This window comes from Urocampus carinirostris, chromosome 5, assembly GCF_059441175.1.
Source record: "Urocampus carinirostris isolate Australia breed hairy pipefish chromosome 5, RoL_Ucar_1.0, whole genome shotgun sequence".
In the NCBI taxonomy this organism is placed as follows: domain Eukaryota; kingdom Metazoa; phylum Chordata; class Actinopteri; order Syngnathiformes; family Syngnathidae; genus Urocampus; species Urocampus carinirostris.
Genome location: NC_142353.1, coordinates 7,685,053 through 7,709,302, shown reverse-complemented (window position 1 = coordinate 7,709,302; position 24,250 = coordinate 7,685,053). Strand labels below are relative to the sequence as shown.

Here is a 24,250-nt window from a genome sequence, read left to right as displayed (position 1 = left end):
AAGTCAAACCGGGGCGGAAGAGGTGTGTTTTTCATTCGACACACAAACACAGCGGCGATCACAGGTCATTTCTAAAAGAAATAATCGAAATAGAAGAAAAGTTAACAACGGGGTTGAAACTGTTTTGAAGGTTACTGAGGATTCACGCGGGACGCTTCGGAATCAAAACTGGAGAATTGCAGTTCAAAGACGGAAACAAAGCGAACAAAACAAGACTTCCTTTCTATCATTCCTGAAAAAAATTGCATGAAATCATTGTCCCAAGTCGGCCAATATTCAAATATCATCTAAAATTTTAAGGTAATTAACAGCATCTAGAAAAGCACACAAAGTTAACTTTTGTTGTTGCATCGTTAGGACCGTCTTTAGCGCTTAGTGGTCAAGCTATCAATTCCCTCGTGTGCACAGAAGACTTGTTTATGTGAATGTGTAAAATTATTTTAGCAGGATAAAAAGAAGGAAAATAAACTCACGACACACCACTCAAAACAAATGATTATTATGTTTATTTAGGAATATATGGGATTTTGAAAGTGCACATCTTGAAATTATGTATGCTTTTGTGCAGTGAGGTGACAGGTGAGACACAGTCAGATTTACAAATGCATACACCTACATTTTCATCATTTGATTGGCAGAGTAAGAAAGCAATACATAAACTGTAGCGTGGAAAAAAAACTTTGTATTGTCTTACCTTAACCATGAAGTCTATGCACCTACTGCACCTTTTGAGTAAAAGTATACAAAGAAAGGTAATCCTCCATTGTGAGAGAAAGGTCCATGCAACGGGAAATAAACTACTGGATGGTTTTACTTGCTCTTAGCTTGCTAATGCTATTACTAATTCTATTGTTTGGGGCTGAAGTGTGCACCAAATCAGAATCCTTGTTCTCGCCATCGCCCTCTGCCATGAGACAAGAGAATTTAGTGCCTCACTCTGCATATGTAGATATATGGCAGAGTAATATGTTACATACTGCTTCTTTTGAATGAAAACAGTCATAGATCACAGGATGGCTAATTTTTGCTGTTAGTTTACTGATTCAGCTCCGTCACTATGAGCGGGACATAGGGGGCCTGGACTGCCTAACAAAGGGCTTCTGCCGACCCACCCTGGTTTTACATCTGTTTCATGGATATTGATAACTTATATTCTGTCTATTGTTTTAAATAATGAAGCCTGATATAAGCTGTTGCTGGATGTACTGCTTGTTATGTTTAACGTGGATCAGTGCTGTGCAAATTAATTTTGTGAGTCATAGTAATTGCAATTGCATGTGCGCTAAATCCGAATACTGGGTGTAAGTATCCCCCTCTGCCATGAGGCACGCTTAGCAAGCTTAGCGCGTGCCTCATTCTGAATCTGCAAACACTTAGCACAGTAAGAGGTTACATATTGTATTGTATTAATAATATTCATAATATAACATGAAAATTCAGGAACTATGAAAAAGAAAATACCAAATTGTAACGTTAAATGAGAAAGAACTTTATCACTGAAAAGAATATTACCCTTTAACATATTTTGAATTTTGTATTTCCATGATGACAGGTGAGGCACATTCTCACCTGCCTCCCCTGACTGCACGTCACTGGTGTTTGTGTTTCTGCAGTGTTAAATGTTGTGAGAATGGGCAACAGCAGCAGTGACCGAGCCAGCGGGAGTCAGAGTGAAAGAGGGAAGGAGCCACGTCAAAACATCCTCATTGACAGTACTGAGGATGCAGACATTTTCCAGAGAGAAGATGCAAAGGTAACTAGTGTTTGTCTGTGTTATACAGTGTTTGGAGCATAACAGAAAAACATTAAGTAGTTACAGTTACTAGTTAGAATGCTGACATCAAAATGCAGCGCATTACTCTGAAGGAACTATCTAGTTATAAATTACCGTTTATACTCACTGTGAAGCCGACCCCCTAAAACTGCTTTAAAATAGCCACATAATAAAAGCAATGGAACAAAATGTGTACACCAACCTGTGGAAGCTGTGGAGCCTTCTTATTTATTTGCTTTTTCAATCTTGAGAGCTTGCAAACGAACACTTAGCCGAGACACTAAAGGAATATATTCTTATTGGCCTCAGACCACTTGAAGAGTTCTTTCCCCATTTCTGGGTACTGTCCAAGACTTTTCTTTTTTTTCTCTAAGCATTTAACAAGTGAAAAGATCAAAATTCGGCACACTTTTCCCGTCAATTCTGGGCCCACGTTTACTCCATTGTTTTCCTGTTCGTTTGTTGTTCCTGTATAAGCCACACCCACCTTTCAACGTGCTGCCTACCATTCGCTACTGGTGACACACAACAAGGATGCACATATACGCTGACCCCCTGATTTCCGCATTTAATTTAATAGTTGTAAATTTGGCTAGGTAAGGTAGAGAGAATATCTCCATCATGAGAAATTCAGCCTCTTTGTACTCTGTGCCGGTAAAGGACTTTGCGTTTAGTGTATTTTTGTATCTATATTCAAATTAATTTTGTGTTAATTTTGATGTTTGAACCAGTGCGGCATTTGAAAACCTAAAGATGCAAATATGACTTCAAACCAGGAGTAACACCTGATTTGCGTACATTTCTTAAACGTGCTTGAATAAACTCTTTTTTGGTTCATCTTTTTGGGTGGTTGTTCTACCCCAAACAAGCCTGAAGTAAGATAAAAGCAGATAGGCACAATGAGAAAAAAATGCATAAGGACTCTTTGGACTTAGCATTGTTAACGCATACTTAATAGAGAAAATATTTAACTTTCAGCTTTTTAGGGACACCTAACACTACGCAACCCACCTCAAAGTTTTTTATTTTTATTTTATTAATGTGTATTTGTTTTTTGACTTGCGCATTATTTAATTATATAATGTACTGTACAATAATTGTCATTCTTTAGCACTATTGTAGTACTGTGAGTATTGTAGTAACGCACTTAAAATGAACTACAGTACAGTTACAAAATGTTATTGATAACGTATTACTGTACTTGTTTTCGCAATAAGTAATTGGTTTCCAGTAACACGTTCCTTTGTAACGCGGTTAGTCCGAACACTGGTGTTATATCAATGCAAATGCTAATTAAATACAAATGCTAAGTCTAAAATTGAAGTAGAATCATTTACGTCTTCTTAAAATGAACACATTTGAGGAGCAGGTACCACAGGAGGAACAGGAGTTTCTGGCCTGGCAGCAGGACTTGGAGAGCGATAGCAAATGTCCAACCCTAGCCAGGCCGACTGTGTTCCGCTGGGCAGGAAACGCTAAAGAGGTCTTTGTGTCTGGCTCCTTTAACAACTGGGCCACTAAAATCCCCCTCAATAAAAGGTAATGTTTGAACCTGGCAGCTTCTTTTTAAGTTGGCAATAGTTTGAAGACGTGTGCATCCCTCTCACTCAGTAAGAACAACTTCGTTGCAATCATGGACTTGCCTGAAGGAGAACACCAGTACAAGTTTTGCGTGGACGGACAATGGACTTTGGATCCAACAGGGGTAAGAAATTAGGTTTTGTTTTTTTAAGGTATTTGTTACCATTTTTTAGTACTTAAAGCTGCTCCCTTTAAAGCAGGTGTCTTAAACCTTTCTCAAACTGAGAGTTACGCTTTGCAACTTATTAGTGCAAAGGGCACCCAGTTTGATATGCATTTGTCATGTTATTACCATGTTGTTATTATGTCCTTGTAATATAGATTGCACCTCACCACCAAAAGATTTATCTTACACTTGAAGCGCAACAAAAATAAACCCAAAAAAATCAGCATGTACATAAGCACAGACAAAAATAAACGTAAACACACAAAATGTATGTAAATACATAAAATCTTAACACACAGCTTTCGACCGTCAGTAACGGCAACGGCGGAAAAAAGAATTATTTTGGTTACCCCGTTACTGAAAAAAATAACGTCGTTACATAAAACCGTTATTTATAATTGCGCTATTCCCAATACTGTACATCACATTAGCCTCACCTGGGGGAAGCTTACATAATTGTACGCCATATTTTGGCTAAGGTTACCCTAAATAACCAAAAGCCTTGTAAAAGGTAAATGGTGCTTTCTGGTTACGTTGAGTCTCCTCAGTTTAACCAACGCAACTTATGGTCGCTGGTTCGCGCCTCGGCCGAGACATACCTAATTGGTATAATGGCGGCGCCCTCTGTTGGCTGCGGCTGCATCGACTCGCTACAACGGGTCAGGTGTATCGACATTTCGTTCTGTGTACATTGTTACAAAGAATGACAATACAAAGGAAATTATTATTATTATTATTATATCAATTAATCTGCCTATATTGTGGAAAACGAATACTTATTTATATCAGGTGCAGTAAAACGTAAAAATTATTTAAGTTCCAAAATAGATTATATGGAAGTAGTAACTCAGCAATAATTTAGTATATTTTTGTACTTTAAGTTGCACGTCATGACAAAAAAATTCAATTTACTAGATATGTTCTGGCTGGTCTTAAAGTGCAATAGCTCTGGTCTTTTGTAACCATGATACATTTAGTGAACAGTAAAATAAAAAAAAACACTCCAGGACACAAAATAATTGATTATCAAATGATATTTTTCTTATAATTTCTTATAGACAGATTGCAGTAATTCCTTGCTATGTGGTTCCTGTTTCACAGGCTTGCTGGATTCTAGCGTGTAATAATTGTTTAAAAACAAAAACAAGGTTATTATTTCACAGATCCCACCTATCTCCAGTTCTTTTTTTAAATGCAACCCCAGCAGAAAAACAAGCATACAATTGAGTCCGTTTCATAAATAATGGGTTTCGAATTCAAATGTATTCAATGTAAAAAATTGTCATATAAAATAGTATTTCCTTAATATTTCATGTAATTGTTTTTGGCTGAAATTTTTACTCTTCTAATTACTAATGGTATATTTTCTTGGCATTGATGAAATAATAAAACTCATACTTTTATTTGTGCTCTCAAATGTCCCTATTTTAAGAGACAGTGTGTAATATATAGTGCGTCATAATGGTACAAAAAAATCTTCCATTTAGTAAAAAAAATCAACCTTGATTTGAATACTGTAGTCGGATTCTTTAACCACTACGGTCGTAGTGGCACCATTTCCTTTGGTGTCTTGTGCAAGTAAAGCCTGTTGGCGCCCATCCGTCTTCAGGCTAACATGTTTCCAAGGCAAAAAATACTTAAACCATCATACCAGTGTTTATTTTTATAAAAAAAAAAATCATAGGTTGAGAAATGTGTATTTCTTTTACACATAGGAATCCCTACCTAAGTTTGTGCCATGTTTATCTGCCGTCTTTCCGCTTGCTGTGGCACTGTTTTTCATACGGATTAGACTACAGTGCCATATTGTGTTCAAGTATTACATACTGGAGTTTTACAAGGAAAAAAGACACATGACCAGGGGTGAGCAAACCTTTTGAGTGACGAGCTGCACGGGGTTAAAAAATTGTTAGCAGAGGGGCTGGACCAGGAGGGAAAAAAATAACTCCTATAAAGGGACTCAGGGGACAAGAGCAGCGCCCAGATGACAATTTTTTATAAAGAATTTTGGTAAATAAAATTTAAAGATGACATGGAAATAGCAAATACAGAAATATGGTTCATAAAACAATTTATGGGGCAATGGAACATTAAGGCACACATGGGACAAGTGCGGCACCAAAATAATATTTTTTAGTTGTTGTAGTACCTGTTTACCATGTATTATTGTTACATTTTTCTACTTTTGTTTGGTGAGCCGGATTAATCTGCCTGATGGCTGTTTGTCACTCACGTGGCATAGTTTGCCCACTCCTGCACTAAAGAATAGTTTGAAAGGTCGGATTTTATTTTGAAGTCATGTCTGTGCGTCTGTCTGTGTGTTTTCACAGGCCGTGGTCACAACCAAAACTGGAACCGTAAACAACCTCATCCAGGTGAAGACGACCGACTTTGAGGTCTTTGACGCCCTCCGAATTGACTCTGAAGAATCTGCTGACATTTCAGGTACTAATGAATTATTTTGGCTTTTGTTTGATGTACAGCGAGCTTAGCAGCGCCTGGAGCACAGTGCAAGCAATAATTTCAAAATGGAGAGCGCATAAAACCGCTGCAATCCTAACATGACCGGGGCGGTCCTCTAAACTTTTGACCCAAATAAGAAGAAAACTAATCAGAGAAGCAACAATAAGTGCACCACATTGGATGACCTGCACAATCTGTGCACAAGACAATTATTACTCATACTCAGCATAAATCTCCCCTTTATGGAAGAGTGGACAGGAAGAAAACCCTTTCTGAAAGAATGCCATGATAAGGCATGTTTGGTGTTTGCATAAAGCCACATAGGACACACAAATAAGATGTGGAACAAGGTCAGATGAGACCAAAATTGAACATTTTGGGCTGAATGCAAAGCGTTACGTTTGACATAAGAAAAGCACTGCACATCACCCTGAAAAGACCATCCCCACTGTCAAACATTGTGGTGACAGCACTATGCTCTGGAGTTGCTTTTCTTCAGTGAGGACTGGGAAGATTGTTAGAGTTGATGGGAAGATGGATGGAGACATATAAAGGGCAATTACGTTAGCAGCTAGGAAATCTGCTGGAATCTGCAAGAGACCCGTGACTGTGGCACAGGTTCACCTTCCGGCAGGACAATGACCCTAAACATAAAGCAAAATCTACAACGGGGTGGTTTAAAACTAACGATATAAAGGTGTTAGTTCAACATCTATACTCCACTAGGGTTGTAGGGCTCCATTTTCTGTGGTGTGTCTTTGGCAAGTGCAGCCTTGTTGCGCCCATCCCTCTCCAAGCCGACGGCCGAGCCAAAGTCCAGACCTAAATTCTAAAAAGCATTTGTGGAATGATCTAAAAATACAGTGCACAAAGGATGAACATCTAACCTTAAGGAACTTAAGCTGTTTTGAGAAAGAATGGGCAAATATTTGTTTTAAGATGTGCAAAACTTATAGAGACACACCCAAAAACACGTATGGCTGTGATCACAGCAAAAACAGGTTGTACTGAGTATTAACTCAACTCAAAAGAGGCCAATGGTTTTGCAACACCTACTTTTCGTTTTTTGTTATTTGTTAGTGCAATATTAAACCTTTAATAAATTTCTCTTAACAAACGTCTTTCACATGTTTTTGATTCTTAGAAAATATTTTGAGTTGTCAAAAAGTTCTTGAGGGTCAATACTGTTGCAAGGTACTGTATCTCCTAATGTCCTGATAAATGTATTTTTTGCAATCAGACTTGTCCAGTTCCCCTCCTGGTCCCTACCAGCAGGACGCGTACATCGTCAAGTCCGAAGACAAGCTCAAACATCCTCCTATCTTACCACCACACTTGCTCCAAGTGCTGCTCAACAAAGACACCGGCATTTCCGTATGTTGTGCCGATTGTCAAGTCAAATGTTTATTTCAACAAGTTCAACTGATCTTTTTATGGCCTCCCCCAGTGTGACCCGACTCTGCTTCCCGAGCCCAACCACGTGATGCTCAATCACCTTTACGCCCTCTCCATCAAGGTAACACGAACTTCCGCCAATTTATTGTTGCTTTATATGCATTCCAATATAATACATATAAAAATCATGTGCTCCATAAAAATATTAGCTACTGCACAATCTCACAAGATTAAATACAAAAACAATGTAATAAGCATTGTCGGGCATCTGAAAAAAGTCATTAGTTACAGTTTTTTTGTTTAAAGAAATTTAGTTACCCCTAAAATTACTGACACCAAAAAGTAGGGTGCGATACTCTGAAAGTAACTATCTACGAATGAGCGGATATTTTCGCGAAAAAGCCAACCCCTTTTAAAATGAAATGAAATGATCTGGATTTTATATAGCGCTTTTCAAGTCAATGACTTCTCAAAGCGCTTTACAATGTGCTCCACATTTCCCAATAGCGGCCTTGCAGCCATGTAAGGCGCTAACCTGCTTATTGGGGGTATTAGGGGTTCAGTGTCTTACCCAAGGACACTTCGACATGTAACACGGACGAGCCGGGATTCGAACTGGGATCCCTTGATCCCAAGACGAGCGCTCTACCTCCTGAGCTACTGCCGCCCCTTATAACTGCTTTAAAATAGAAAAACAATAAAAAATAGATTAAAACGTGTACACCAACATAAGGAAGCAGTGAACCTTTCATTTCTTGTGTAATCTTGTGAGCTTGCAAACTAACACTCCAGAGACACTCCATATCAATATTGTCTCCTCGCTTTCCAGGTACTGTTCAATATGTTTTCTATTTTTCCAGGCATGATGTGTTGCAAAAATATTACAAAATAAAAAAACTCAGTACACTTTTACTGTAGATTCTATCCATTCATTTGCCCCATGGATTTCATTGTTCCTGTAAAAGCTACGCCCCCTTCTACGTGCTGCCTACCATTCGCTACTGGTGACACTCAACCAAATATGCACATATAAACTGACCCATGATTTGAGTTTTGGATTTTGGAGTTGTAAATTAGGCTTAAAGGCAAGCATAGACTGCAGAGAGAATATCTCCATGAGGAGAAATTGAACGTTCTCGTACTCTGTGCTTGAGACGGCGCCACCATAACTGTATTAGGTTTTTTTATTGTAGGTAAATATAAACATGCCCACGCTGCTGAGAACGTTGGTTTATAAGGAGCATTGTGAGTGACTCAGGAGATCAGCAGTCAGAGGATTATGAATTTCATTATCTGCATTTAATGAGTAGCGGAATAATGATGTAATGCACCATGTAGTAACAGCAGTAAAGTTACAAAATGTTGTTCACAATGCGTTCCTTTTTAACGCGTTAGTCCCAACACTGGTCACCTTTTTACGAACATTCTGTTGTTAGCCATTCAAGACGGCTCACTTTCTACCTAAGTTTTTTGGCCATTTATTCGACATTGAGCAGCTGTGATTTTCAAAATGGCTGAGATTAATAAAAATGAGAGATTTTCCCACATCCCGCAAACATATTAATCTGATTGTCATGTTTAAGCTCTTGGTTTTGCATTGACCACACAAAAAGTTTGTATTGACTTAATGCCCGACAGCTGTTGATTTAACTAAATGTTTTTTCCATAGGATGGCGTAATGGTTCTAAGTGCAACACACAGATACAAGAAGAAGTACGTGACCACACTTTTGTACAAACCTGTATAGTTTGAGATTATAGTTATGGTTGCATGAACTCAAAAAAAATGCCCATTCCTTTTGATGCCGTTTTAAATTCATATTTTGACTTTTCATCACAAGGCCTCATTGTGACTAGTAAATGTGTCGTAATATTTTTGTCTCTTGGCATTTTAAATCATTTTTACATCTCTTGTACACTATACAATAACTTTTGTGTTTCAGACCAAAGCTGTAAAGTTACCGTGTCTTTTTTTTTTAAATAGAAAACTATACTTCAATGATTCCAAAATGCTCATGTTGTGTATGCAAACTATAAATATGTATTTTGAGAAGAACTGTGTGGTGAAAAGTTATCTCTTTATTTGTTCTGTTGCTTAGTTGACACAATGGACTTTGGGATCCAAGTTCTTGTTTTCAGGGTTGAAGTGGGCCTTCTCAAAGCAATGAGCCGCCACACGATCACACTCGCAAACAGCCGCCTCACATTCATTATTCGTTGCTGCAAACACATAAAAGAAACATAAAGGCATTGAATTCGAAGAATTACAAAATTAGGGATACACCGAACGGATTAATGTTGGCGGGGGGGTTAGTAAGACCACACATTTCTTGCGTGTCTGAAAATATTGCTGTTTTGCAATTGACAAAATCTGCAAACTTAAGGGCAGCACGGCAGCGCAGTGGGTTGCGCATGTGCGGCAGAGTTCTGAGGTCAAAGGGGCAAACCTTCCTGTGTGGAGTTTGCATGTTCTCCCTATTGGTGGGTTTCCTCCGGGCACTCCGGTTTACCCCCACAATCCAAAAACATACATTTCAGGTTAATTGGCCTGTTCAAATTGTCCCTATGTGTGAATGAGAGAGTGAGTTGTCTGTCTCTGTGTGCCCTGTGACTGACTGGCAACCAGTTCAGGGTGTCCCCTGCCCACTGCCTGAAGGTGGCTGGGATAGGCTCCAGCACCCTACTGAGGATAAGCGGTGTAGATAATGGATGGATGGATACTAACTCAATACTTCATTTTGAAACATTTTCTCATTTATTAAGAAAATAATTCTTAATTTCTCTAAAAAGAACATATCAGAACTTTAACCCAAAATGAAAGGCTTTGAAACAAACTACACAATCACTACTTTTTTCTAATATAAAGGATTCCCTTGAATACAAATTCAACATCACGTTTGACACTCGTCAACCAAAAGTTTAGTAGGCTGACAATTTTTCCAGGGGGGAAAAAAAAAAAAATCTTAATTTTACTATAGTTTTCTAAATGTATTCAAACGTATCATTTTCTTTATACTTTGGTTTAGAGGTCTTGTAGCTAGCAGCCATTACTTTGAATTTTGTCGTTCAAGAATGGCAACCATCAGCTCAAAGGGATTCCAAAATTAAGACCAAAAGTTCATTTTGTAAAATGTATTTTTTTAAACTTATTTCTAATATGTTATTATGGTAGTAACATTTAAGGCTGCAACAAACTATTAATTTGATAATCGATGAATTTGTCGATTATTTTTTAGATTAATTGATCAATCTTAATTTGAAGGACATTTTAATTTCCACTTCTTTATTCAAAAAATGTAGATTCGGACAGATAGAAAAATAGTGCATAAAACCACAGAATATTCTATAATATATATATATATATATATATATATATATATATATATATATCAAACAAATAAATCTAGGATTCACTTAACTTTACAATAAACAAACATCAACCTGCAAATATTTAAGATACTCTTTTCCTACCACCTTATCCAAAGATGATATTATATTTGGACGTATCATTCAAAACAAAAAAGAAAGAGCAATACATTTCATTTTATGTGTAGCAATTTTCTTTTATCCACAAAAATAGATAAAAAAAATTAAACCCACTTTTCAAAATATTGTCAACATATTTTTTTTTCGTTTATTTGGTTGAATCCTATGATGTGATATGATCAACATTCCCAATGTGAAAATGATATAGTTAATATCCCATGTTGTAACAATGACAATAAAGGCATATTCTATTCTATTCTTTTTACTTCAGTTTATTTACTCATTTTTTTCTGTTTTTGTTCTTGTGAAAATTGTTAACTTTGTTTTGTGACGAAAGAGACCAGCACCAGGAAGTTGGAACTCGCATGCCAATTTTGTTTGTTAAGATGCAATGTTCAACGAGAAAAGCTATTCAAAATTGTAAGCCAACTTTTTTACAAAAAATGGTCTTGGTACACTCTGCCAGACCAAATGGGTACTTCAATCTCAGCGTGACAACGGAATTGTGTGCACTATTATTTGCATTGATGTGACGTACGTAGTGGCTCATATATCCCATGATACAAGGAATCGATTAATTAGTTGCCAACAATTTTAATAGATTTGATCAATTAGTTGTTGCAGCCCTAGTTATATTTATGTACTACACATAATTCCATTTGAGTTGGAGTATTTGTACTCATGGTGCCACGTTGTACAACATTGTTTGGCTGGACTCTTTCCCACGATGCTCCATTACAACACGGCGCTGTGAGTAAAATAGTGTGAGGATGATCCAATCTGATGCCTTTTCCTATAACCTAGTCAGGGGTGTCAAACTTATTTTCACCAAGGGCCACATCAGCAAAATGGCTGCCCTCAATGGGCCTGATCTCACTTATAGATGGAACTATTGATAAAATTGAATTGTATCTCAAAAAATGTAACTACTCCTTCATGTAAAATAACAATGTGTTAGTTATTAATTCCGAAACCATACAGTTGTATTGAATAAAATGTTGCTTGACATATGTAGATTTAGATTGAATTTATTGGTCACTTCCATTGACTATACTGGGGGGTAAACAACAGTCATTACGCACACACACACACACAAAATGCTGCAGAATGATACATGTCAGGGGGACAATGAGGGCAGACGGATTCAACGGGTCAGCGGGGCCTATTCTTTAAAAAGGTATGTGCGAGGGGATCAGGCTTTTCCCCAGGCGGGCCCTCCTAAATCTTCTTGTAATATGTTATAAACCATAACATAATCTTTTGGGATATTTTTCAGAATATTTGTTTCTCAATTCCACTTGTTGGAATTATATCACAATTCTGCCATATTGCCATACATAGTTTGCGGATACTGTCGTCGACTGGCATTGTAGGAACTGTAATTTTTAGTCAAACCTACCCATTCATTTTCAGACACTCAGCCATTTTAAGTTCTTGCCGGCCACAAAAAATGATGAGGTAGGCCACATTTTGCCCCCGGGCTATGAGTTTAACACATGTAGCCTAGTTGATAGGATAGGGCGTTCTCACTGTTGCGATCTGGGTTCAACTCCAGAGCAGCGATATTAGTCGATTGATCAATCATTGGTCGATTACCGGGATACCTTGGTATGAAGCACACCCAAACTGAGTTTTTGGGTGAGAAAAAGCATTCCTTTATAGACTAATAAATACGGTATAAGCAGACCACTGTTTTATCATGTCACAGACTCACCTGTGCAGGTGACTTGGTTATCTGAGCAGGTGAAATCATAAACCTGAACATATGGAAGATCACTAATGGCATCACATCCAGGAATCTTTCTGCTGTTTTCATAGCATTTGTCGTGGTGGTAACAGCACCTGAAACCAGCGTGATTCCATTTAAAATCCACAACACTAGTATTTTTCTTCGATATCATTCGAATGCGGCCCTCACATGTCCAGGTCGTCCTTTGGGTTTCCCGTGCCCCCAAATCCGCACCAGCATCCGTAATCGTTGTACTTGAGCGGATTGACTCCAGGCTGGGCGCACTCGATCATGATGCCAAACTGCCACAAGGCTTTGGGCAGCCGGGCCGCACTGACGGCAGCGCAAGCTGAAGGCACGGCAGTGAAAAAACGTGAGAAATGCCAGCTAAACAGCATGGGAAACGTCAGCTCAGCTTTTTAGAAATTGTGCCGTGTTTGAGCGAGTCTTACCCGTAACAAGCAGCAGCAGCAGAGGAGTCGTCGGGTTCATGTTCGCCCGCAGAGAAAGAGGCAGCTCCATCACAGCTTGTACTTATAGACCGAGAGGTGAGCTCAAGATAAGGGAAGGAGTACATGGGGAGGAGTGGATTTTCTTTTCTTTTTTTTTACTTTGGCTTGCTACATAAGCAATCCTGGATGTTTAAATTCAAATTTTCCCATGAATTGCACTTATAACAATTTTGTTCATGTGAAGCCCTGTGCCGAAATTACATCACGTTTGTGTCATATAGAGCCTCCGAGTGTTAAATAAAAGAATCGGTTGTTCACAAAAAAATACGCTAAAATACAAAATATATATCGATGGGTATATAAAAATAAAGACATCCTAACCTTAAAAAGCGGCAGATGTTGACGCACACTCTTATTTCTATGTGCGAAATACAATCCGTCTCCATCATATCTTTGTCTCGGTAGTTTCTATTCTTCAGTTTTGGTTGTAAGACACAATACAGCAACATACCTGTATAGTGGTCAAATAATACACACTGTCTCCTATCTCTAAGTGAAGGCCTCTAGTTCCATGTACAAAACACATCATGAAACCCGCTGCCCCAAATGTATGTTTTTTTTCAGTAAATTAGTCATGTTACATTTTAAAAATTTAGACATTAAGCATACATAATTAAAAATTCAAATGTCGGATCTTTTTCTCTGAATATTTAAAAGTTCTGAGTACAATTCTGATCTTGAGTTCAGCGCAGAACAAAACTGTTTGCTCTGTCTAGAAGCATAGTTTTTGTCAACCAGGTGTCCAATTTCCACGTAAAAGTTGTCCCCTCCAGAATTTGAAAGTCAATCTCTATTGTAACATATACAGTGGGGAAAATAAATATTTCGTCAACCACCAAATGTGCAAGTTCTCCCATTTGAAAATATTACAGAGGCCTGAAAATGTTAACATGGGGAAACCTCAACCATGAGAGACAATGTAAGGGGAAACCCCCCAGAAAATTACATTGTTTGTTTTTTCATTAATGTATTTGCAAACCATAGTGAAAAATAAGTTCATCAATAACAGAGGCCAAATGTTTTCTGTAACTCTTCACAAGCCCGTTACTTACTGTTGCTGGTATACTGGCCCATTCCTCCAAGCAGATCTTTTCTAGACCTCTTTGACATCCTGAAAACTGGCTTGTTTGTAAGTGACCAAATACCGTTACTTGTTTTCAATCTAACTTTAAATAAATTATTTGAAAATCAAAAAATGTGATTTTTTTTTGTTTGTTTTTTTTTCCCACAATTCGCCTGTCATGGTTGAGGTTCACCCATGTTCACAGTCTTCTCTAATCTTTTCACATAGAAGAACTTGCACAATTGTTGGTTAATTTAATGCCTATAGATGGTATGAAAGCAGACATGCAAACGATCCATCCATCCTACCTTTTGACAATAAAAAGCGGTAGATGTTATCGCGCACTCTATTTGTATGCGGGAAACACCATTTGTCTCCAGAATATTAAAAAAAAAGTCCTGGTTTAAAAGTGGCTAATTTACCAAAGAAATCGAATCCGATCGTTGCAGCGGTTTATTCATGAACAATGACACAGTCTCGCTTCACAGTTAAGCAGCCATAGATTTTTTTGTTGTTAATTTGTTTTTAGCGTTAAGAGTATGTGATATTGAGTTATAGTATGTTCTTTTGTCATATGTTTAGAATACAGAGATCTCCATTTTTAAGGACTACTTTGTTTCTACATCGGAACATCATGCCATTTGCGTGGTGCACAGCTGTGTAAACAGCATACACATGTCATGATTCCCAACTCAATGCTGCTAACATTCCTGATAATATGTGGGTTTGGGAGGAGGAGGACATTTTCAAAGATTTATAAATGTACACAATACTGCAAAAGGATGTAGGAGGGTCACGGAAAGGGACAAGGGCAATTTAAGAAATCAAGTCAAGTCATGTTTATTTGTATAGCTTCTGACTTTTTAGACGAATGTCCAAATTCATTGAACAAAGTTTATAATTCAGAGATAAATATCACTTTAATCTCTATCTGAGTCATGTTAAAGTCTGAATTATGAGATTAAAATTAATACCTTAATTGCGGAATTCTGAATTCAACCTCAGAATTCCCACGTATATCTCAAATTTTTGACTTAAATATGACTTAAGCTGTAAAATAATAAAGTAATAATTCTCATTTAAAGGTCAGATCAAAAAGAGAATTCTACCCCTTTTCTCAGAATTCACACACTAAGTGAGAGTTCTGACTTAGAATTCTTAATTTAGGAGTCAGTATTATCATTTTAAAGTCAGAACTCTGAGAAAAAAGGTCAAAATTCTCACTTTCAAAGTAATAATTTTTAGCCTTATGTCCACAATCATGAAAAACAGATTTCGGAATGTAATAAATAGGTACAATTCTTAATGATTACCTCAAAGAGACGGTGTGTCTTATTTGACCATTAGATGTCGCTGTATTTATTGGCGCAATTAAAAACTATTACTAAAAGCACAAGGAAAAATACAAACTATGGACATACATACATATATGAAAGTGACCAAACCGCACCACTTATTGTTAATTTTTTTTTTTTTTTGCCCCCCCCCCTTTTGTGAGGTTTCTGTTTGTCTGGGTACCTGTGGCAGCAAGATTTCAGAACATGTTTTCAGCTTTCTCTAGTTTAGGCTCACGATTGGTAAAATCAATACGAATTTCTCGACTTACGAGTATTTAAGTAAAATGCACATTCATATGGTATATTTTGCTATTCTAAATTCATTTTTTTTGTTAAAGTTTATTTTTACAACTAAAATACACTAACTCCTCAAAGGGAGAATTATCACTTAAATTTAATATTTCTGATTTTAAAGTCAGCATTTTACTATTAAAGTGAAACCTTTAACCTCTAAATTCTGAATTTGACCACAGAATTATTACTATAAAAAATATCTCAGAATTTTGACTGAAATCTGACATCGATAATTCTCACTTTAAAGTCAAAAACTAAGTTAAATGTAAAAATTCAGACGTTCAAAGTAAGAATTCATTAAATATAAATAAACCAGAGTTTTGAATTTAAAGTTAGAATTATGAGATCAAAATTCAGAATTCTAAACTTAAAGTGAGGATTATGATTTACCAGGCAGAATTCCATAAAAGGGAAATTTTTAATCCCAGGATTGTGAAGTTGACCTCCCAATTCTTAAAGAAATATCTTGAATTTGGACCTAAATCTGACTTTAAAGCTGAATGGAATTGGGAACTTTTCACTTGCTGCAGCCATCCCTGCTTTGTGTCATCATTGCAGCCTCTGTCAGCTCATTCATCTGTGCAAGTGAGTCAATTTCTTAGATGCGCTCAATTAAAGTCTTTTTTTAAAATCTTTTTGGGAGATTGGGTTGATGTTTGGACTCAACTTGGAACAAGCATTTTATTTACTTTAATTATTTGATTGCTACACTGCAGAGACGAGCAACACGTCACTCCCCCCACCCCCATTTTCCATTACCTAATCCATTCATTATCTGCACTGCTTATCCACAGTAGGGTCACAGGGGTGCTGGAGCCCATCCCAGTTATCTTTGGGCAGTGGGCAGGGGACACCCTGAACTAGTTGCCAGCCAGTCGCAGGGCACACAGGGACAGACAATTCGCTCGCTCATTCACACCTAGGGACAATTTGGACCGGCCAATTAACCTAACATGCATGCTTTTGGAATGTGAGAGGAAACCGGAGTGCCCGGAGGAAACCCTTGCAAGCACGGGGAGAACATGCAAACTCCACACAGGAGGTTCGATTTCATGACCTCAGAACTGTGCCGCACATGCGCTAACCACTGCCCCGCCGTGCTGCCCCCACTACCTAATGTGTTCTGCAAAACAGTTGTATAAAGCATGAGGACTCTTTGAACTCATTCGGGCATTGTAAACACATACTTATAAGAGAAAAAAATCAACATTCAATTTTTTTAAGGACACCTATGAAGTCAGAATTCTGAGAATTCACATTTTAAGGTCGGAATTCTGTTTTTAATCTCAGAATCCTAACTTTAAAGCGATGGCGTGTAACATTTAGTTCCTCCTAATGATGCTAAAAAACTTTCAGTTGTTAAAAATAAAACCCCAAAACATTAGTTTGAAATCCTAGGCAAAAATACATGACTGTTCATACCAAAATTAATTTTTATAAGGACTCATAGGTCGAAAAAATGTATTTATTTCACACCGTGGAATCCTCTCTAAGATCGTCGCCATGTTTGTCCGGTGTTATGCCGAGATTTGCATCCCCTCGCTAATTTAACCACTTTTACCTCGTTTTATCTCACTTTTCGGAAATGTAATGGCGAACATATAACAAAAACCACTTCGTCATGCATTTGTTGGAATGTAATACAACTTAAACCATTCCGTCTTTGTATTTGTCGTGAATGTAATCAAACGTTAATGCACACCGTATATAAATCACTTTTGAGAACTGTTATGCACTCTACCATAAAGCTTATTATGCTGAAATAAGCTTTATGGTAGAGTGCATAACAGTTTCAATACGAGCGTTTTGAATTGAAAAAGGCAAAATAAACATCTTACCTGCTCAAAAGTGATTTGTATACGGTGTGCATTACCGTTTGATTACATTCACAACAAATACAAAGACGGAATGGTTTAAGTTGTATTACATTCCCAACAAATGCAGGACGAAGTAGTTTTGGTTATATGTTCGCCATTACATTCCCGAAAATCGATGTTAAAGTGAGATTCAACGAGGTAAAAGTGGTTATATTAGCTAGGGGATACAACACTCGGCAGCAATGCATTTATAGGCATAACACCGGAACCATGCTGCCACGCTGTGCTGTGTATTACTAGCCTTCTCTCGTACCAGACAACACAGTGCCATCTAATGGTCAAATATTAGACATGGGGGCTTTAAAGCAATAATTAAGAGATAAGAATGAGAACCCTGCCAATTGTTTTCTTGGTCTCCTTAACTAGCTCTAATTCTCCTCCATAGATGTTGAAATCTTTTTCCTAGTTGGGTCACTTTGTGTTCCTGTCGGTTCAATGAACAGCTGTCCAAACAATTTTGTCCCTATAGTTCACAGCAGTGTGACCCAAATGCATCATGGGAAGAATCCTGAAGCCCATATTGGTCAGCACCCCACAGAACACAATGAAATCATTTGAGGGTTTTTGTTTCCGCCAACTGAGGGATCAAGCAGGATTGTGGCACGTGTGCCCTTCAATCGAAAGAGTCGAGAAATGTGAATTATTGGCGCATGCTTTGAATTTTGTTCCAAATTAAATCACGTAAGATTTTAATTTGATCAATGTAAAAAAACTTGCAGATTTTAAGAAGTACTTACCAGGACATGGATCATCTCATCAAGTTTTATCATGCGCACCTGTGCTTGTTTTTGCGGCTCTTCGTGTCATCCAATCAATTTCAGCTACTGTCTTCTTGTCCAGGTGTCGCTCGTTGTCTCGTCAGTGCGTGAACGCAGCAAGCTAAGCTGGCTTTTGTTCACTCTTTGTTGGCTCATTGTCGATGTCACACTTTTTTGCCCGCTTCCTTTTGTGTTCTCGTGGTGATTTGATTGTCACGGTATTTGCTTAAAGGGACACAGTGTAGTACTTGATCACGACACTATTTATGTAGTGCACAACAGTCAAGTTTATGTCACCCGCTCGACGATGCTGAGAGAAGCACAAGGGAAAAATTACCGGTATCATGTCAATCAATGACTTGTGGTTTTACATTTGTCAACTGGATGTCGCCAAAGCCCAGCAGAACTCGCGGAGCACCCACTGTAGCAGTATTTGCAATGGAAGAACCGGCGCCCCCGTTTGACAAGCGCTATGTAAATAACCAAAACTCAATAAGCAGGTCGGCGCCTTGCATGGCCGCTATTAGTGTGTGAGTGTGTGCGTGAATGGACAAGTGTGAAGCACATTGTAAAGCGCTTTGGGAGGTCTTCATTGATTTGAAAAGGGCTATATAAATGCAGACCATTCACCATTTAATAAACTGTTGAGTATTGAAAATGTTTCTGTTCACTCAAGATTATCATAAATGTCAAGAATTATTGCAATGGAAGACTTTTTGGACTAGTTATGAATCTAACATTAAATAAAAAGTATATAGTATCACATAATACGTACAGTATATAGCATGACTAGCCATTTTTGGACGTTTTTGTTAGTTTGTGTCAGCGTTAATGTATAAATTATGTTTATGGTATATTCAAACTTACGCTAAGTGTGCCTGTAATAAATTCAGATTAAGAGTATGCTTGAATCAGTATTGATATTGCCGATTTTCTTGGTCAATACTGATCGTAAGCTCAATTTTTTTCATGTTCTTGGGCAAGACACTGAATCCCTAATGCCCCCAATAAGCAGGTTGGCGCCTTGCATGGCTGCACGGCCGCTATTGGTGTGTGAGTGTGTGTGAATGAGTAAGTGTGAAGCTCATTGTAAAGCGCTTTGGGAAGTATTTATTGACTTGAAAAGCGCTATATAAGTGCAGACCATTTACCATTTACATTCTATTCAATTGTACTTTAAGTCTCAATTCACTGTAGATGAAATGATTGGTTAAAGGGACAGTGTGTTTTAGTTGACCACTACAAGTTGCTACATGGTGTCGATCAAACAAAAAAACAAGTTTTAAAAATAATAAGGGTCAATACAAACTATGGAGACTCAAATTGACCAAAAAGTATCATTTTACTTCTCTTTTTTTTGATACCTGTGGCAGCAAGATGGGTGCGATTATGACAGCTCTCTTTAGGTAAAGCTTTTGTTTAATTTAAAATAAAAGCAAGTTATGAATACTTAAAGAAATACAGGTTTACATCAATATGTATATTTCATCTCATCTCAGGTGCACCGCTTATCCTCAGTAGGGTCGCGGGGGTGCTGGAGCCCATCCCAGCAATCATCGGGCAGTGGGCAGGGGACACCCTGAACTGGTTGCCAGCCAATCGCAGGGCACACAGGGACAGACGACTCGCTCGCTCATTCACACCTCGGGACAATTTGGACCGGCCAATCCACCTGAAATGCATGTCTTTGGAATGTGGGAGGAAACCGGAGTCCCCGGAGGAAACCCACGCAAGCACAGGGAGAACATGCAAACTCTGCACAGGTAGGCTGGTAGCTGGATTTGAACCCACACAGGAGGTTCCCAAGACCTCAGAACTGTGCCTCACACGCGCTAACCACTGCGCCGCCGTATCTCTTACAGAGCTACAGGTGGGGGAATACCCTGATCGTGGGGTACTAAACCAACTGTCATGTGCAACGACCATGACATTTTAGTAATATTCATGTAAAGTGATGTTTCATTCGATATGCCTCGTTTGATCTGCACATGTGCATGCCTGATATAGGTCAAACAGGAAGTAAACAGATTTACGATTCCAGAAATGTGCATCATTGTGTCTGTATTTTCAAAATAATTCCGATTTTTATAAAAAGATCACAGTAATCATGAAAACTTTTAAATACTAATAATTGAATAATTTATTTATATGTTTTATGTGTGCTACCGGGATAGTCAATGTTGAGTATGCCTCTTACTTTTTAAAAAAAAATATATTCTTCGTATTTGTAATATAAAAAGTTCTATTTGATTTTTTGGGTCACAAACGTATCGATTTCAGTTGCTTTCCGTTGGGGGTTGTATTTTCCCATTTCTCCAGATTTTGTGCGTACTACAAGGCCGCAGCTGCCATGAAAGTCGGCACATTCTCCGTTGTATTTTTATAAATACCGAACATTGCTTGCATATGGCGTACGCCTTGTTTTCTGCGTATTAGTCTATGTAAATGGGGCTGATGGTTCGCCAACTCAAAATCCCATTAGAGAAACCGACAGTGTCATTCACGCTTATGTTAGGCCTCAAGGCCTGCAGATCTTATATTGAAGGCTTCCGGGTAGATATCTGACCCTAAAAACAAGTAATGGCTGAAATGTGATTGGTCAAATGCTTGGATAAGAACGGAAAAGCAAACATCCGCAACCAGGGTAAAAGCAATGAAAGAAGGCTGATACACAAATTATTATTATTATAAGTATTCACAGACAAAATAGAATTTACATGATCTTTTTAGGCCAGCAGAGACGGCCATGCAGACCCTGACGGCCCACTACTGCAAAACACACACAGTATGTTTTTGTTTTAATTTATGAAAATGCTTGAAAGGTCTACAAACGAATCCACTCTTCTTCGAGCTCTCACTATACAATGCGACTCATACGGTTTTTTCGCATATGTAGTTGTAGGAAATGTTGCAATCAGCATCGTTCCAACGCCGCTGTACACGAACAGTGGTAGCATGAAGCTGCCCGCAGTCCTCGCCATTTCTCCGGAAGGCCCAATTGTCGGGCTGATCGACATCCCAGAACCTTGGAAAAATCGCAGAAAGAAAAACATCTAAGAACGTACTTGTGTTTTTAAGTGGCTTTTGCTACTTAGCAACAGATGCTTACATCGGAGTTGTATGGTAATCAGTTCCATCGACCCAACTCCACTCTCCTTCGTGTGTTCGTTCCACTAGTCCGATCCAATATTCATAACTGATATCTGATATTGCTGAGAGATAGTCCTAAACAATACCAAGGTTGTTATGATACTTTAATGTTTGATCTTGAAATAAACTTTACCAGTTCCTCCGCACCGTCCACGACCACCAGATGTGAGGCATGTGAAAGGCACTGTTGCTCAGCTTTGCTCCAAGTGGCACGGCTGCTGGAAAGCAAGTAGCAGCTGCTTTGGAAAGATACCCATCCCTCGTTACATGATCCTAGTTAGATGCAGAGTAATAATGTCAAATATTGAGACTAGGTGATAAGTTTATTCTGTTTTGAATATTGGACACCTGAAATTGGAGATGACATAAACTGCCAGTTTATTGTTTGGACTTTACTGCTGTCCATTGTTTTGACTCTTATGCACCGTTATTGTCACTATTGGCTCTTCGATTTCCAAACCCTATTGGGCAGACCTGCTTTTGAAATCTCAGCGATTTAATAATGAAAAAAAGTAGATATCTTTTAGAACAGGTTATGATTTCTTGCTTGGGTCCTCTCCTGTTCTCCTTGCAAGTTCAAAATCCCTTGATATCTTCTCACCTTATTCTGAGTGTCTACTAAACAATAAACTTATCCCTAGGCCAGTGTTTTTCAATCAGTGTGCCAGGGCACACAAATGTGCCTTGCGACCTTGTCTAGTGTGCCACTGGAAATTGCCAAATTTTATCTTTGCAAAAAGCATGCCATTGTTCATTATTTTTGTTTTTTTCCAGTGATCAGCCAAGTAACTGTAACATTCATGCATAACAATTGGTGACAGCAAATTGCTGTTTTTTTGTTTTATGGGCTCATTTTCTGCACACGACACAGTACGGGTAAATATATTTATAACTTCCTTTGTCTAGTGAAGCTGTTTAAGACTACACAGCAAAATAATAAAATAAATCATGTAAAGTACAAATCTTGCACCTAATTTTCTTGATTTTAATTATTACTTTTTTATTTCACTTAAACAAATTAACACAGCAGATCATTGCTGATCATTTTACGTATTTTTTGGTTATTTTCCCAGTAAAAAAATGAAAAAAATATAGGTAAACATAAAAAGCAGATGTAAAAGATAGTAAAATACAAAATTACTGTAACTTTATTAGTTGAAATGAATGAGCCATGGTGACCACAAATAATTAAAAAAAAAACGTTATACTGCCAAATTAGGGAACATGATTTTTGATGCTTTAAAATAACTTCAAACTTGTGGCGTGAATTAATTTTTAATAATTTTTGAGGGAGGGTTTGCCGTGGGATTTTTCAGAGTCTGCCTTGTCTCAAAAAAGGTTAAGAAACACTGGTACATTTGGCACAGTAACAAGATGCTTTTCACAAAATTTCTAAATGGCATAAAAATCTCAACTTCCTGCTCTCTTAAATACTTGGATCTAAAATTGGACCAACGTTTGACCAGTTTCCAGGGTTGTTTTACACAAAACAACCCGTGTTTGGGTTATACTTAACAAAATATCGCACACAGATTAGTATAAAATAAATCAATTTTTATCATTGTTTTTGCTGAATTCATTTGTCAAAAAAAAAAAATATTACACAGTTTCTGATCCCCCCTGCAAAGTAACACAGGAAACTGGGTAAAATCAACCTAAGTATTGGTTCGGTCCAGTGTGTTTAGAGTGTGGGGACCTTAACCCAACAATCAGACAGAAAACAATACTTAAAGAGAGAGATAATTGAGAGATGTAAATGTTTACCTCTAACTGGGACACGTTTTTCTAAATGTATATCTTCTTCTGCTCCTACAAAGTAAAAGTGACAAATACAAAAAGAAAAAGAAAAGTCACTGTATTCCTCTAAATCATTGCTTACTGGTCTTCAGTTTTCTTACCCAGGTCTAGATGGCTCAGTCTCTCAAGATGAAGTTTGACCTCAGTGATTTTTGTGTTTAACTGTGAGGCTTTTAACAAATACAAATTAGCCATAATTTTTTTGTTCCAGGAATCTGCCAGAATATTACTTATTGGATGTGATTTTAAAACATACATTTGATCCCAGTTACCATCAGCTGAATTATAAGTAGAGCAACAAGGATGCCATAGAGGATGTATACCAATATCCTCCTCATACCTAAAACTGAAAAATGGCACATTTAGCGAACGAACAGACTTCTCCTAAAATAGTTCAATCATGTGACTTGTAAACTTTTTTTTTACCTTTCTGCATCGACAAATTCTGATCCGCCAGCTCAAATCTCTCAGAGGTTTGCTCAAACTGGTTGTAACGTGGTTCCATCACTTTGAAAAACACCATCAAGTACATTTCCATTAACATCTTTACATTAGTCTCAAAATGCTAGTTACGCTACTGCAAAATCATAATTAATATAATCATACTTCACGGGTGCTTGACAGATTGACGTTTCTAAATCGTAAACACTTAAAATCACGAACTCAGCCATTTTCAAATAAACAGACACAAGGATCATTTACACATGAGTTGGTATATTCTTTTCGAAAATAACTTTAGATATTTGTCCTAAATCTATACTTACCCATGACAGGAAAGTTTTTTTCCACTCTTGGCCAAACATTAAATGTACTATTGTACAGTATTCCCTGGTTGGACTCTGACCACCAACTCAATGAAGGTCCTCCTC

At 37.8% G+C, this 24,250-nt stretch overlaps 3 protein-coding genes across 6 annotated transcripts; 1 reads left to right on the top strand and 2 right to left on the bottom strand.

The window, feature by feature from the left end:
• The first annotated feature begins 19 nt into the window (after positions 1 to 19).
• Positions 20 to 9,434, top strand: prkab1b (protein kinase, AMP-activated, beta 1 non-catalytic subunit, b). 3 transcript variants are annotated; one of them, XM_088335531.1, is made up of 8 exons: positions 20 to 300; positions 1,614 to 1,753; positions 3,144 to 3,313; positions 3,386 to 3,479; positions 5,852 to 5,966; positions 7,225 to 7,358; positions 7,432 to 7,500; positions 9,049 to 9,434. In XM_088335531.1, the coding sequence occupies exons 2-8, from the start codon at positions 1,631 to 1,633 to the stop codon at positions 9,124 to 9,126; spliced, it is 783 nt and encodes a 260-aa protein (XP_088191657.1). In that variant the 5' UTR covers positions 20 to 300; positions 1,614 to 1,630; the 3' UTR covers positions 9,127 to 9,434. The 3 variants fall into 3 exon arrangements, with proteins under 3 accessions (XP_088191657.1, XP_088191655.1, XP_088191654.1); XM_088335529.1 differs by having other exon boundaries at positions 3,141 to 3,313; XM_088335528.1 differs by having other exon boundaries at positions 3,138 to 3,313.
• A 1-nt stretch (position 9,435) lies between these two features.
• On the bottom strand, positions 9,436 to 18,505 carry pla2g1b (phospholipase A2, group IB (pancreas)). 2 transcript variants are annotated; one of them, XM_088335533.1, is made up of 5 exons: positions 18,414 to 18,505; positions 13,046 to 13,126; positions 12,783 to 12,942; positions 12,579 to 12,706; positions 9,436 to 9,598 (listed from the first exon to the last, which is right to left on the bottom strand). In XM_088335533.1, the coding sequence occupies exons 2-5, from the start codon at positions 13,113 to 13,115 to the stop codon at positions 9,474 to 9,476; spliced, it is 483 nt and encodes a 160-aa protein (XP_088191659.1). In that variant the 5' UTR covers positions 13,116 to 13,126; positions 18,414 to 18,505; the 3' UTR covers positions 9,436 to 9,473. The 2 variants fall into 2 exon arrangements, with proteins under 2 accessions (XP_088191659.1, XP_088191658.1); XM_088335532.1 differs by having other exon boundaries at positions 13,046 to 13,146; positions 18,414 to 18,466.
• Positions 18,506 to 21,127: 2,622 nt separating this feature from the next.
• On the bottom strand, positions 21,128 to 24,250 carry LOC148365106 (hepatic lectin-like). The gene is made up of 8 exons (XM_088335024.1): positions 24,146 to 24,250; positions 23,808 to 23,888; positions 23,638 to 23,727; positions 23,483 to 23,551; positions 23,349 to 23,393; positions 21,718 to 21,857; positions 21,544 to 21,659; positions 21,128 to 21,459 (listed from the first exon to the last, which is right to left on the bottom strand). The coding sequence occupies exons 1-8, from the start codon at positions 24,147 to 24,149 to the stop codon at positions 21,306 to 21,308; spliced, it is 699 nt and encodes a 232-aa protein (XP_088191150.1). The 5' UTR covers positions 24,150 to 24,250; the 3' UTR covers positions 21,128 to 21,305.

Bases quoted from the DNA above. Each gene is read 5' to 3' on its own strand.
- LOC148365106 (XM_088335024.1), bottom strand. The intron at 23,728-23,807 runs GTAAAAAAAAAG...GCCATTTTTCAG, and splicing joins GAATTTGTCGATGCAGAAAG to TTTTAGGTATGAGGAGGATA. The intron at 21,460-21,543 runs GTAAGCATCTGT...GATTTTTCCAAG, and splicing joins GATTACCATACAACTCCGAT to GTTCTGGGATGTCGATCAGC.
- pla2g1b (XM_088335533.1), bottom strand. From the start codon at position 13,115: ATGGAGCTGCCTCTTTCTCTGCGGGCGAACATGAACCCGACGACTCCT. The intron at 12,707-12,782 runs GTGAGGGCCGCA...CGCTGGTTTCAG, and splicing joins CCAAAGGACGACCTGGACAT to GTGCTGTTACCACCACGACA. The intron at 9,599-12,578 runs GTGAGTCTGTGA...ATGTGTTTGCAG, and splicing joins TAACCAAGTCACCTGCACAG to CAACGAATAATGAATGTGAG.
- prkab1b (XM_088335528.1), top strand. From the start codon at position 1,631: ATGGGCAACAGCAGCAGTGACCGAGCCAGCGGGAGTCAGAGTGAAAGA. The intron at 5,967-7,224 runs GTACTAATGAAT...TTTTGCAATCAG, and splicing joins AGAATCTGCTGACATTTCAG to ACTTGTCCAGTTCCCCTCCT. The intron at 7,359-7,431 runs GTATGTTGTGCC...GGCCTCCCCCAG, and splicing joins ACAAAGACACCGGCATTTCC to TGTGACCCGACTCTGCTTCC.